Consider the following 15,656-nt stretch of genomic DNA (forward strand, 5'->3'; position numbering starts at 1 on the left):
CTTCCTGGGGCTCATGGTTGCCTATACATATGTGATTCAGCATACCAGGCTCCACACGCATCCCCTGCAACTGTGGTTGGCATGGGTCCACAGCCCCTTCCTCCATGCCTCAGACAGGAGTCCCTCCAGGCATTCTCCAATCCCTGGACTGGTGGACCCAGAAGGAGGTGGTCTGTGCCGGAGTCCCATTCTCCAGGCCCCTCCCTACCGTGCGAATGGTAACAGATGCCTCTAATGCCAGGGAACCTATGTCAGTGACATAGGACGGAAGATATGTGGTTGCGGGAGGAACTTTCCCTGCACATCAATGTCAGGGATCTCTGAGCTGTTTGCCTCGCATGCCAGGCCTTCCTTCCCTGCCTCAGGAGCAAGACAATCCTCATCCTTTCCAACAACACAACAGCAGTTGCCTACATCAAAAGGCAGAGTCGGGAGCGTTTTCCCTCCCCTGTGCCAGGAAGCCCTCCAGCTCTGGGAACTCTGCATAAGGTGGATGTTCACCTGGTTGCATCCTATCTCCCTGGGACCCAGAACACTCTGGCAGACCAGTTGAGCCTGGCTTTTTCCAGCCACGAATGGTCCCTCAGGGGAGATATGGCCCTCCACATTTTGCACGGGTGGGTATTTCCCCTCATAGACCTTTTTGCAACACAGCAGAACAGGAAGTGCTCCAGGTTTTGCTCCCTCGTGGGGATAGGATGGGGGTCCCTAGGAAACACTCACCTTATCCCCTGGACTGAGGGTCTGCTTTACATGTTCCGCCCATTTCCGCTGGTGCACAAGGTGCTTCTGAAAGTGAGGGAATTAAGGGCTTCCTTCATTCTCATAGTGCTGGCTTGGCCCAGACAGCATTGGTTCACATCTCTGCTAAACATGTTGTGCGAGAAACTGATTGCTCTCCTCCTACACCCAAACCTCATAACTCAAGACTTCGGCAGGCTATGCCACCTGAACCTACAGTCCTTCCACCTAGTGGCCTGAAAGCTCCGTGGCTGACAGTGGCAGAGCTCCAATGCTCAGAGCAGGTGCAGGTAGTCCTGCTGGGTAGTAAGAAACCTTCCACTAGGGCCATCTGTATGGCTAAATGGAAGCGCTTCTTCATTTGGGGTGCTAAGAAGATTTTCAACCTGCTGGTTGTGGACTACCTCCTCAACCTCAGATTCCAGGGGCTGGCCTCCTCATCGATCAGGGTTCACTTAGCAGCTATTTCCACCTTTTACCTGAGGTCTAGGGACATGACGCACTTCACGCATTCCACAGTACGCATATTTGTATGGGGTTTGGACAGACCTGCATGTGCATCAGCCTATCCCCCAGTGTGACCTACATTTAGTTCTGTCCAGGCCCAGTGAACCCCCCCCCTTCGAGCCCATGGTGATGCTGCACCTCTCTTGGAAAGTGTCCTTCCAGGTGGCTATCACGTTGGCCAGGCACGTTTCTGAACTGAGGGCTCTCACATCAGAACTCCTGGAGACAGTATTCTTCAAGGAGACGTTCCAGTTACACCCTCACCTCGCATTCCTTCCTTCCGAAGGTGGTCTCTCACTTTCATGTGTCTCAGGACATATTTCTCCTGATTTTTACCCAAATCCCCATGTTTCGGGCAAGGAACAGATGCTGCATATGTTAGATGTTAGGAGAGCCTTAGCCTTTTATTTAGAAAGAACAAAGCCCTTCTGTAGGTCTCCACAGCTCTTTGTAGCAACTGCAGAACGACTGAAGGGGCAGCTGGTCTCTGCACAGAGGATTTCCTCGTGGATTACATCCTGTATCAAGGAGTGCTATAGGCTGGCTGGGATACCAGCTCTTCCCCTCACGGCCCACTCCACTAGGGCCTAGGCCTCCTCCAGGTCCTGATCATAGACATCTGCAGAGCTGCCACATGGTCTTCAGTCCACACTTTTGCCAATCATTATGCGCTGGCCCACAAGGCTAGGGAGAAAGCAGCCTTGGGTATGGCTGTCCTCTGCTCAGTTCAAGGTTAGAACTCTGATCCCACCTCCTAGGGTTTCTGCTTTGGAACCACCTATATGGAATGGACATGAGCAATTACTTGAAGAAGAAAAGATGGTTACTTATCTTTGTAACTGTTATTCTTCTAGATGTATTGCTCATGTCCATTCCAAATCCTGCACGCCTCCCCTTCTTTGGAGTAGTCCAGTAAGAAGGAACTGAGGAGGTGGAGGGCCAGCAGGGGTATATATTAGTTGATATAGTGGTGCCACTCCAGGGGGCTCCCCTGCTAGCCCAACGGGTGCTGCTAAGGGAAAAAACTTCCAACAATGCATGCACACAGTGTTTGCACATCTACATGGAATGGACATGAGCAACACATCTTGAAGAACAACAGTTACGAAGGTAAGTAACTGTTTTTTCTTGACAAATTTGAGAATCTTTAGCCATGATCCTTTGCATTTCAAACATTTGAAATAAAACATAGTTATTCAATTTTTACTGAAATCATTATTTATGCTATTTGGAACAGAGGTAAACTTTTATTTTAATGATACCATCTACATATTTTGTTAGTCTATAAAGTGCTACCAGACCATTTGTTGTTGTTTTTTCTGTAATAGACTAACTTGACTACCCCCTGAAGCTTTTATTTTTATCTTAGGACCGGTTAAAATGGGCTTTTACTATAAAAGTTTGAAAAAATAAATGTTACAGAAAAAAAAACTTAGGATCATAACAATATGTAGGACAAAAGGCAAAAAACAGTCATGAAGACTAGAACTGTGGAAAGTGAGTCAGATAAATTGAATATTATTAAATATAATCATTATATCAAAAATACCATTTGAATAAAGCCATCTTCTTAATCCCAGATCATTATCTGTTTCTCTTTTTGAAGGGGTGGAGAAAAATGTAACATTCGTTCTAGGTGATTTATTTTCCTGAAAAACTATGTGTAAAAATGTCTCTAGATATGAGGAAATACTATTACTCTAACATTTATTATATGGGTTCAGTTGGTTTCTTTTTTTACAGGCTCTATGCAGTTGGTGGTCGTGATGGAAGTTCTTGTCTCAAATCTGTAGAATGTTTTGATCCTCATACTAATAAATGGACTCTGTGTGCTCAAATGTCAAAGAGAAGAGGAGGTGTGGGAGTAACTACTTGGAATGGATTCCTGTATGCTATTGGTGGTCATGATGCTCCAGCATCAAACTTGACATCCAGACTATCAGATTGTGTGGAAAGGTAATATTTAGATGAAAATAGTGCTAGTGAAAAAATGTGGCATGATTTTCACGAAGAGCTGTAATAGGACCCTATTAACATGGTAATAAAATGTTACTACTAGTAAATATGTAGACACATATCATGTAATCAAAATACAAATAGAATAAAAATACCATCTTATTGCACTTTATCCAGAAAAATTATCTTGGTTACTAAAAACCTCATTGAAGGGTTCAGACTTCATTTTCAGAAAAAATGTATAAGCGTCTTGATTAACACATGAGTGTTTCACCAAATTAGCCTTAAACAAAGAATAGAACTTTCTCCATTCACAAGGTAATTTTAAAATAAGTTACTATTCAGTTTCTACCAGTCCTTTAATGTCACCGCTTTCCTGCCTCCCCTTGACTTTATGGGAAAATCAAGTATGTGCATCTTCAAAAGTAATGCAATCATTGTTGAAATGGATTAATATGACATTATTATTAGAACAAGTTTCAGGTGATTGCATTACTTACAAAAGGCAGAACTAGATGTGATTTATACAGGGCTCATCAAACAAGTGACAATTACAGTAGAATCATAGAATAATAGGACTGGAAGGGACCTCAAGAGGTCATCGAGTCCAGCCCCCCGCCCTCAAGGCAGGACCAAGCTCCGTCTACACCATCCCTGACAGATGTCTATCTAACCTGTTCTTAAATATCTCCAGAGAGGGAGATTCCACCACCTCCCTTGGCAATTTATTCCAGTATTTGACCACCCTGACAGTTAGGAATTTTTTCCTAATGTCCAATCTAAACCTCCCCTGCTGCACTTTAAGCCGATTACTCCTTGTCCTGTCCTCAGAAACCAAGAGGAACAAATTTTCTCCTTCCTCCTTGGGACACCCTTTTAGATATTTGAAAACCGCTATCATGTCCCCCCTTAATCTTCTTTTTTCCAAACTAAACAAGCCCAGTTCATGAAACCTGGCTTCATAGGTCATGTTCTCTAAACCTTTAATCATTCTTGTCGCTCTTCTCTGTACCCTTTCCAATTTCTCCACATCTTTCTTGAAATGTGGCACCCAGAACTGGACACAGTACTCCAGCTGAGGCCTAACTAGTGCAGAGTAGAGCGGCAGAATGACTTCACGACTTTTGCTTACAACACACCTGTTGATACAACCTAGAATCATATTTGCTTTTTTTGCAACAGCATCACACTGTTGACTCATATTCAACTTGTGGTCCACTATGACCCCTAGATCCCTTTCCGCCATGCTCCTTCCTAGACAGTCGCTTCCCATCTTGTATGTATGGAACTGATTGTTCCTTCCTAAGTGGAGCACTTTGCATTTCTCTTTATTAAACCTCATCCTGTTTATCTCTGACCATTTCTCTAACTTGCTAAGGTCATTTTGAATTATGTCCCTATCCTCCAAAGAAGTTGCAACCCCACCCAGTTTGGTATCATCTGCAAACTTAATAAGCGTACTCTCTATCCCAATATCTACATCATTGATGAAGATATTGAACAGTACGGGTCCCAAAACAGACCCTTGAGGAACTCCACTTGTTATCCCTTTCCAGCAGGATTTAGAACCGTTAACAACAACTCTCTGACTACTGTTATCCAGCCAATTATGCACCCACCTTATCGTGGCCCTATCTAAGTTATATTTGCCTAGTTTATCAATAAGAATATCATGCGAGACCGTATCAAATGCCTTACTAAAGTCTAGGTATATGACATCCACCGCTTCTCCCTTATCCACAAGGCTCGTTATCTTATCAAAGAAAGCTATCAGATTAGTTTGGCATGACTTGTTCTTCACAAACCCATGCTGGCTATTCCCTATCACTTTATTACCTTCCAAGTGTTTGCATATGATTTCCTTAATACCTGCTCCATTATCTTCCCTGGGACAGATGTTAAACTGACCGGTCTGTAGTTTCCTGGGTTGTTCTTATTCCCCTTTTTATAGATGGGCACAATATTTGCCCTTTTCCAGTCTTCTGGAATCTCCCCTGTCTGCCATGATTTTTCAAAGATCATAGCTAAAGGCTCAGATACCTCCTCTATCAGCTCCTTGAGTATCCTGGGATGCATTTCATCAGGACCTGGTGACTTGCTGACATCTAACTTTCCTAAGTGATTTTTAACTTGTTCTTTGTGTATCCTATCTTCTAAACTTACCCTCTCTCTGCTTGTATTCACTACGTTAGGCACACCTCCAGACTTCTCGGTGAAGACCGAAACAAAGAAGTCATTGAGCATCTCCGCCATTTCCAAGTTCCCTGTTACTGCTTCTCCCTCCTCACTAAGTAGTGGGCCTACCCTGTCCTTGGTCTTCCTCTTCCTTTTAATGTATTTAAAATTTTATATTGAACAATCAGGGTATGTCTACACTACCCCGCTAGTTCGAACTAGCGGGGGTAATGTAGTCATCCGCAGTTGCAAATGAAGCCTGGGATTTGAATTTTCCGGGCTTCATTTGCATGAAGCCGGCCGGCGCCATTTTTAAATGCCGGCTAGTTCGAACCCCGTGCCGCGCGGCTACACGCGGCTTCTAATCCGAACTAGCTACTCCGTGCCGCGTGTAGCCGCGCGGCACGGGGTTCGAACTAGCCGGCATTTAAAAATAGCGCCAGCCAGCTTCATGCAAATGAAGCCCGGGAAATTCAAATCCCGGGCTTCATTTGCAACTGCGGATGACTACATTACCCCTGCTAGTTCGAACTAGCGGGGTAGTGTAGACATACCCTCACATATTTTCTTTAGATTAGTGATATTTCTCTAGGTCTCGGTTTCTGGCCTACTAAGCCAGCTGAACTTTTTCCTGCTACAACACACTGTCATACTTAGAACCCTGGGCAGATACAACTATCTATCCGCAGATGCAGATATCTACAGATAGAAACTGGTATCCACTGATGTGCAGGACTCTACTCCTGAGAACAGTGACAACCAAGTTAGAAGACTGTAGTGCCTCCACTTCCAGGAGCCAGCACCCAGTGCTGGCAGCTCCTCTTAGGTGTGGCTCTGCTTCTCCCAGTCCCACCCCTGGCAGGGCTGTCTTACCCTAAACAGGAGCGGGAGGAAAAAAGAGAGACAGTGAGTAGATAGTTCAAATAGTTACAAGAGGCTGATAAGAACAAAAATATATTGCTCGCTAAGAAGGTATCTAAAACGGTGAAAGTGTTTGGGAGATGGAATTGGTGTTGATTATTTTTTTTTTAATCTGCACCGTGAACTGTGTTCAACACTAGCAACAAAAAAAAAAATCACAATGGGAGCCAGCTTCTTCCCCAAGATTTTGATCCCTTCAAAATGTTCTGCTTCCAGGAGGCTACCAGTCTCTTCTTTGCTGTAACTTCACACTGCCTTTTCGTAATATTTTTGTATCTCATGCAAAGAAATCAACACCAATTCCATCTCCCAAACACTTTCACCGTTTTAGATACCTTCTTAGCGAGCAATATATTTTTGTTCTTATCAGCCTCTTGTAACTATTTGAACTATCTACTCACTGTCTCTCCTTTTTCCTCCCCCTCCTTTTTTCTCTTTTTTTCCGTCTCCCCCCTTTTCCCTTCCCTTATTGGATCTGGACTTCTAATACTTCCTGTCACCTGAAGAAGTGGGTTGTGCCCACAAAAGCTCATGATACCATCTACGTGTTTTGTTAGCCTTTAAGGTGCTCCTAGACTATTTGTGGTTTTTTAAGTTTTTCCTGTTACAGACTAACTCAGCTACCCCTCTGAAGCTTTTGAATAAGCAAGACACTGCATTCAGCTGTATGGAGTGGAAATCCATCAACTACACAAAGAAACTCGCATAGATCCAAACAGACATCATTTTCCTTTCTAAGTGCAAACAGATGAACATCATATCTAAGGGACTAAGGGTGAAAAATCCATTGCAATCTACATATCCCACAGACTACAGCCTGAGATTATGCCACACTCTCACAAAGAAACTCAGGAACCACTACCTTATCAGCATTCTATAGAACAAACAGAAGAAAATCAAGGAGGAGCTCTCAACATTAGAAACTGACATAAAAAAACAAGCTTCCACACACGCTTCATCTTTCCAGACTTTACTAAAATTCAACAAACCACCTACAAGGATCACTTTGTCTCCCTTCAGAATACAAGGGACAATAAACTATCCAAACTCCTATACACCTCAAGATCTCTCATTCCCGATACTTTCAACTCACTTAGCAACATTGTCAACCTATCCAACCACTCTCTTGGCCAACCAAGAAATCTGTCCTATCACGATGACTCTCCTTCTGCCCCACCACTCCTACGAATATGATTCAGTTCTGTGGAGATCTGGAAGCCTTTTTTCACTGCCTCTGTCTAAAGGAATATTTCCAACACACCGATGTACAACACACTGACCTTGCTACTCCCCCCCTGCCAGTCCCACAAGAGGAAGGACCCCTACTAATGGTCGTAATGAGAATCTTGACTTCTACATTGACTGCTTCTGCAAACATGCTCGAGCTGACATGATCAGCAAACAGCAACATATAACCTCAGTCATACAGAATGGAATGCTATACACAGCCTCAAAAACAATTCTAACATCATAACCAAAGAGGCTGATATAGGGGGCACTGTAGTCATCACGAACAGAACAGATTATGAACAGGAGGTGACCAGACAACTCACCAGCACCAGATTCTACAAGTCTCTCTCCTGTGATCCCACCAAAGAATACCAAAAAAATAACTGCTTATGAAGCTCCCTGATGCTGCTCAGGACCAAATTTATACTAACACCACCCCTGATCCCCAACCAGGAGTTTTCTGTCTGTTACCCAAGATACACAAACCTAGAAATCCCGTATGACCCATCATCTCAAGCATTGGCACACTTACAACAGGATTATCTGGCTATATTGACTCTCTCCTCAGACCCTATGCTATCAGCACTCCTAGCTACCTTTGAGACACCACCGACTTCCTGAAGAAACTACAAAACATCAGTAATGTACCTGAAAATACCATCCTGGCCACCATGGACATAGAAGCTCTTTACACCAACATTCCACATGAACTTCAGAGGGGTAGACGAGTTAGTCTGTAACAGGAAAAACTTAAAACAACAACTAGTTTAGTAGCACTTTAAAGACTAACAAAACATGTAGATAACAAGAAGTCCTGTGGCACCTTATAGACTCAAAGATTTATTGAAGCATAAGCTTTCATGGGCAAAGACCCACTTTGGCAGATGGTATTTGCCCACGAAATCTTATGCTCCAATAAATCTGTTAGTCCATAAGGTGCCACAGGACTTCTCGTTGTTTATGCAGGTTCAGTCTAACATGGTTACCTCTCTGATACTTGAAAACATGTAGATGTTATCATGAGCTTTCGTGGGAAAAACCCACTTCTTCAGATGACTGGAATACAATGAGTCCAGATCCAAGGATAAATAAGGGAAGCGGGCAGGGGAGATAAAAAGAGAAATAGTGAGCAGATAAAACTTAAACAACAATCAGTCGAGCAGCAATCTAAGGACCAACAAAACGTAGATAGTGAGTAGATAGTTCAAGTAGTTACAGGAGTCTGTTAAGAACCATTAGCACCTCCGTTGGTTGGTTGGTTGGTTAAGTTAGTAAAACAGGGCTACTCAACTTTGGAAGCCACGGGGGTCACAATGATACTCACAGCACATTCCAAGGGCCGCAGCTTAAGCGTGGTTACACTTACGTTTGTAATCCCAAATATATACATGGGGGGAGTGGATAGCTCAGTGGTTTGAGCATTGGCCTGCTAAACCCAGGGTTGTGAATTCAATCTTCGAGGGGGCCATTTAGGGATCTGGGGCAAATCTGTCAGGGATGGTTCTTGGTCCTGTCGTGAGGGCAGGGGACTGGACTCAATGTCGTCTCAAGGTCCCTTCCAGCTCTATGAGATAGGTATAGGCAGGGCTTGACAATCTATGTAATCTACTCGCCTGTGGCGAGTAGATTACAACCCGGAAGATCTGGGTTTGGGCGATCTGCGCATGCGCAGAACGCCAGATAGCACGGCTGGCGAGTAGGGCTCGGCTCGGCGAGCCCTGGGTATAGGTATATCTTCATATGCAAATAGCTTCTTTCACACTGTCAGACATGAATACAAAGCACTTCCCACAATGTTCCAGCGCTTCTGGCACCTCTTCCCTGGGGGCTAGAAACACCGACACCCTGTACCTATCTGTTCCAGCCAGCCTGTCTGCTTGTGTCTTTCAATGCTCACTCCGCTTGTGGAGCGGGTTCCCACTGGAGGCCATGTTCAAAGGATCCCACCTGCAGGCTGCATGTTGAGCCCTGTGTAATCCCAAACTGCACCGCGAGCTGCAAACAAATGGGCCGCGGCACTGCTCTTTGAAGTACCCCGTCTTACCCCCATTGTTGCCTCTGATAGAGGCAGCAAGGGTGGGGAATCAATTAGTCGACTGACTATCTGATAAGCACTTGCTTATCGAACAGTCAACTAGTCCTTACTACAGTCCACAACTTAAACCCTTCCTATGCATTATCAACAATCTACAACCTATCCTGGAAAATGACCCCCCACTCTGAGTCCTTGGGGGAAAGGCCAGTTCTTGCCTACAGACAACCCCGTAATCTCAAACAAATTATTTCCAGTAACCACACAACATACCTCCATCATGATCATCCAGGAACCCATCTCTGCAATCAGCCCTGGTGCTAACTCTGGCCACACATCTACACCAGCGATTTTATCATTGGATCCAACCACATCAGCCACCAAATCAGAGGCTCATTTAACTGCACTTCCACTAATGTGATCTATGCCATCAAATGCCAGCAATGCCCCACTGTCATGTATATTGGCCAAACTGGACAGTCTCTACGGGAAAGAATAAATTGGATACAAATCAGATATCCAAAAAGGCAATACACAAAAACCTGTTGGAGAACACTTTAATCTGCCTGGACACTTATTAATGTATCTCCAACTCACCATTTTGTTTCAGGCCAATTCCACAAGCCAAATACACAGAGAAGGGTTGGAACTTAACTTCATTCACAAGTTTAGTTCTTATGGAAATGGTATGAACCGGGATATTGGCTGGCTCGCACACTATCTTCCACAACCAACCTAACAATGGAGGTGTTAATTGTTCTTATCAGCCTCTTGTAACTATTTGAACTATTTACTCACTGTCTTTCTTTTTTCCTCCCCCCCTTTTTTTCTCTTTTATTCTTCTCCCCCCTTCTCTTTTCCCTTATTTATTCTTGGATCTGGACTTCTAGTATGCCCGTCATCTGAAGAAGTGGGTTGTGCCCACGAAAACTCATGATTCCATCTACATGTTTTGTTAGTCTTTAAGGTGCTACTAGACTATTTGTTTTTTAAAAAAATATTTTCTTTTGACAGTCCTGTGCCTTCAAAGCATCTTTATGTGATTCCCTCAATAAATTTATGTTTCTATTTTCTTGGCATTGTGTCTTCCTGTCGCAAAGCAAGACATTTGCAGATTGAGTCAAAAACAAGATCTTAAAAGATAAACTTGTCGAAATTCTCCAATTTACTCTAGACTCAAAGTTAAACTCAGGGTTTTTCAGTGTACCACCTGTCTATTATTGTGTTTGTGATCCTAATGATATCAGTTTATGGCCAGAAAAGTTCTGTAAATTGCCGTAGAAAAGTTTTGCCTTGTATACCAGGTCAACTTTTTTCTATATAGTTATTTCAAAAGCACTGGTTAACTTATTTGTCCAATGAATCTCCTTAGAAACACTGCATTATTCAGTATATAATTTGGGATTTAATAGTTCTGTCTGTCTGTGAGCTGAAGTGAGCACTATAGTCTAACATAAATGGGCAGAAGAACTTGATTGTAAAGCAGAGTATGTTCAGTCATAAAAGAGAGATTTTTTAAAGAAATTGTATCTATTTTTTAAAAGCTAGAAAAGATAAACATGGTAAATATAATCCAAATATGTCTTGGGCAAAGTTGCATGGTCAGCTCTCAGGATTGTGGACTTAAGTGAACTGGTAGTTATCAAAAAGCTTGTTCTAGTCATGGACTGTTAAATAACTATTTTAAAGGATTTAATTGTTTCCATTTAAAGTGTCTTAATTGATTTTCTACTTTACCCTTTCCTATTTAGCTTACAATAGAAACTTTACAAGAGCATAATTCAAATAACTCTAACACATGATTCATATATGCTGCTAAATGAAATTGCGTACATTATTGTTAGCAGTACTAGAAATCTTCTGTTTGTAACAAGGTGAGGGTTTTTCTAATAACTTGAATTTTTGTTCATGCTTTCAGAAATAATCAACTTTACATGTATTTTTCCATCCAGTAAATAAATTCATTTAATCTTGTCATTACACTTCTGGATGTGCTACAATGTAAAATATTTCAACTGAAATCATGGGACCTGTACAGTATTTGACCATTCAGAAGGTGTGCATCTAGTGAATGTACCTGGTACTGACTGTACAGCCTCAGTGAAATGATTAACCAAATGCTGCTTTTAAGGGAAAGGTTTAAACAAGTAAGAAACACTTTTAATTTCACACCTGAAGAGAAAATACTCCTTTACTGATTCCATTAGATAGTCTAATACCTTGAAAGAGTCAATTTCTGTATTTTTAATTAATGGAATTATAGGGAACTAGTAATATAACCAGTAATATTAGCCTTTTACAAAAATTCTCTTTCAGGTATGATCCAAAAACAGATGTGTGGACTGCAGTGGCCTCAATGAGCATTAGCAGAGATGCAGTGGGAGTGTGTCTTCTTGGTGACAAGTTGTATGCTGTTGGAGGTTATGATGGGCAAACCTATCTTAATACAGTAGAGTCTTATGATCCCCAGACCAATGAGTGGACCCAGGTATAGTTTCTACTTAAATTATAAGGTGGTATTTATTTTAGTGATGTCAAGTGTGCTTTGTGCTCTCAAATAAAGAAGAGAGATAAAGTGCATGCCTACAATGAGATTACAAGACAGTAGAGCTGAAGCAGAAGACAGACACAGAGACCAAAATTTTCAAAATAAAAGTTTAAAGTGAGGTGCCTAAATCAATTCCATGATTTTCAGAAGTGCTGAGCACCGATCAGTATAGCCTTGAACAGATCCAAAGTAATCCATGGATAGCTGCATTAATGTCCACAGATGTGGATGCTAAGGGGATGTGAGTGATTAACCGATAAGCGCTTAACAGTTCCAATTAACCGGTATGGGCTGGAGCAGCTACCCGCTCACCACAGGCATGGGGCTGTGCCAGCTCCATGGGGTCCACCCTGGGCAAGGGTGCTCCAGCCCAGTCAAAACAGCCCTTATCGGCAGGCCTGGCTCGGGTGCGCCACGGTCAGGGATACTTCAGCCCAGCCAGAGCAGCCCCTATCCGCAGCGGAGGGACCACATTACATTTAACTAGTTAGCCAATTAAATGGAATTTTACATCCCTAGAGGATACCTCCAAATATAAAGCATATATCTGTAAATTTGCAGGGTTCTGTATACAACATTTTTATCCACGTCCGTATCTTCAAAAATGAGTCTTGGATATCAGCATTCACATCTGATACCTATGGATATAAAGCAGATATCCACAGATTTGCAGAGCTCTACCCCTCAGCTCTCATTTTCCTACAGTTGAAAGTCTTGGCAAGTGTCAAGAAGATTGTGTTATTATTCAGCATCCATAGTTCTTGGTCCACATAGGAGAGACAGACCCCAAGGAGAACGGGTAGATGATATAGTAGATTGGTGCAGAGCTAGTCTACAGAAACTAAGCCACTCCGCACTGGACAGGGAAAGATGGAAGGAAATAGTGAGGGAGGCATCAGATACCAATGGGCATTGAGCCTGTGGTGGTTGTTGATGATGATGATGATGGATAGTTCAATATGATAAACCAAAGTTTAAAAAAATAGATTAAAATAGTAAGTACAAGAACTTGTCCTTTAGTTTTCTTTTTAAAACAAAATAAAATTTTTAAAGAACAGTTCTCACACTGCATGTTACTAGGTCCTTCTTATCAAGGTTTGATCTGATTTGCCTAAGAAACTCTTCTCAGCATCTCTTTTATTGAGATACTTATACCATGCTCATCATTGTGGTATATGAGCATCTGGTGAATAGACTTCAAGCCTGCCCTACTTTCTCCTTCAGGCACAAACCTCTGAGTGTTGCTTGGAAGTATTTTCCAGGTGATCAGGAGCTGTGTTAAAAGTTGCATTAAAAGACTTGCACAATAAAGGCTATTTGCAGTGCACAATGTCTTTTCTTGGATCTACTAAACCTTTAAAGTACAATAAAAATACTTTATTTTAAAAAATTCAAATAGATATTTTATATTTTACTATGCAGAGTACTTGTTTGCCAGGGTTCATAACTTTAGAGAGCAGAATTTGATCCTTCAGAAGAAAATTTACTTGCTTAATTGAACATTTTTATGTCAAGTTTCAGCCCTTTTTGTTAATTTTTAAAGCCATGTCACAAAACACCTGAAATATGACATTACAGCCTTAACTATTGTGGGGCACTATTGGTTTTGAAAATACATCTTTTTTTTTTAAAGTTGATTATATTTATTTTATAAAGATACCATGTATCAGTCATGTTTTTGTTTTTCTTCTAGGTTGCACCATTGTGCCTAGGAAGAGCTGGAGCATGTGTTGTGACAGTAAAACTCTAATAATTTTGTATATGAAGATACTAGTCTCCCCCGTATACTTATTAATTTTTCCTCAATGAATGAATATGTTATCAGTAAACAGAGGTGCTGTGTATTTTCCACAGAGCTAAGTGTTTGGGCTTTAAGATAGCATACAGCTAAACAATTTTTAATGAACCAAGAATAAGCACTTTTTAAAAAATTCTTATGTTACCATATACGTACAAAAACTGTATTTGTAAGCTATTGTGCTGCAGTCAGTTGATTGCCAGCAAATACTTTCTTCTTATAAAATGCTAAGAAACTGAGTAAGTCTATTCTAAAATAATTGGATGTTACATATTAGGGACCCTGATGTTGCAGACATGTATGGGAGTAATTTTATTCAAAGAAGTAGTCCAGCGTATTTCAGAGGGGAAAAGAGGTTGCAGGATCAGGCCCTAAATATTTAATTTGCCTGTACTGAATGTGTTTTGCTGCAGCTATGCAGGTTATTTTTCAGTGCAGACAGGCAAACCAGTTGTAAATGGCAGGCTTATTTCTTGCCTTGGAGATGAAGGTATCTATTTGGTGACTATATTGCACTTTTTTCATCATAACTGAGGTTTAGCAATCTTTTTATTTAACCAAAGCCTTATTTTAAGTATTGTCTTTATTATGCCAAGAGAAATTTGCTACTTAATACTTCTGCAGGAGTCATGCAACATCCCACAGACTCTGGATTTTTAAAGGTTTTATTTAACATGCAGTGTTACATTTCTTTACTTAGTTTCATCTCGTATTATTTATACTTGATTGTAACTACTCTCTGAGAGTTTTTCCTTTTAAAATGAGAGAGAGATGTGAAGGGTGATTAAAAGTGAGCCAGCAGAAGTTAACATGGGTGCTTTGGGAATTTCTAAGCATCCCATTACATGAAGGTTAAAAATTATCTATAATTTTTTAAATTGTATTTAAATTGGGGATGTGCACTAATTTGAAGAATACATTTTTATAAGTGAAATGGAACACTTGTGCTGTTTTTTCCTACAGTGTTACTTCAACAGATAGCATCTTGAAGGACTGACAGATTTAAGTGCCCTCAGTTAAGGATGATCAACACTTTGTGTAAAAGTAATAGTATCTCACAGGAACAGACTCCATTAGTTAAATTATTTAGTGAACTTCCTTTGACGTACTTTATAATTTGACTTTTTCGTTTGATTGTTATAAATTCATTACACAGAATTGTGTGGACATTCCAAATGTTCTCTGAAAGTTTTGTGAAAGAGTTTTTTTGTTTTTTGGCATTTGCTTTTCTGTGCCTTGTTTCATATGTTTTCAAACTATATAATACATGATTGTGTTTCTTTTTCTATTGAAAAATGTGAAGATGTGGGCTCATTGAATGTTTGTGAAAGTAAGTTCAAAGTGTCTGAAACCCAAAGTCTTTATACATTTGTAATTTTTAAATAAAAATGTCAATGTTAATGTTTAATGAATTATTTATTGTTTTAAAAACAATTACTGAGCAGTAAAACTTCGTGATGAAATGTGTAATGCTTATCTCTCAGTGTGTACCAGTGGTCATTGTTTTAAATATTTTTTAAGTACAATTTCCATTTGGTGGTTTAGTGTCTTATTTTTGTGCAATCTGTAATACAAACATTTTATTTTTGGATTAGTACATTTAAAACTGATTTATTTCAGCTGCTTTACATTATTTTTTAAAACTCATCATGCTGGACTTCTGTTGTTACAAAAGCATCTCCTGTTTCTATTAAATATTTTGAATTGTTCTTCATAAACAAAATTCTTAGGTATTCCAAGATAATACA

General features: G+C 40.9%; 1 protein-coding gene across 8 annotated transcripts in view; it reads left to right on the plus strand.

Moving 5' to 3' along the window:
• The window catches only part of KLHL5 (kelch like family member 5), a 154,929-nt gene extending 139,613 nt beyond the window's left edge, over positions 1-15,316 (plus strand). For 7 of the 8 annotated variants that reach the window (XM_075930569.2, XM_075930567.2, XM_025187964.3 and 4 more), the window contains 3 exons: positions 2,992-3,204; positions 11,879-12,050; positions 13,804-15,316. In XM_075930569.2, the coding sequence (XP_075786684.2) occupies positions 2,992-3,204; positions 11,879-12,050; positions 13,804-13,860 (442 nt within the window). In that variant the 3' untranslated portion in view covers positions 13,861-15,316. The remainder of the gene's footprint in view (positions 1-2,991; positions 3,205-11,878; positions 12,051-13,803) is intronic. The other variant, XM_075930564.2, reaches the window with a different exon arrangement.
• The last annotated feature ends 340 nt before the right edge of the window (positions 15,317-15,656 follow it).

This window comes from Pelodiscus sinensis, chromosome 4 (assembly GCF_052426305.1).
Source record: "Pelodiscus sinensis isolate ZL-2025 chromosome 4, ASM5242630v1, whole genome shotgun sequence".
NCBI lineage: Eukaryota > Metazoa > Chordata > Testudines > Trionychidae > Pelodiscus > Pelodiscus sinensis.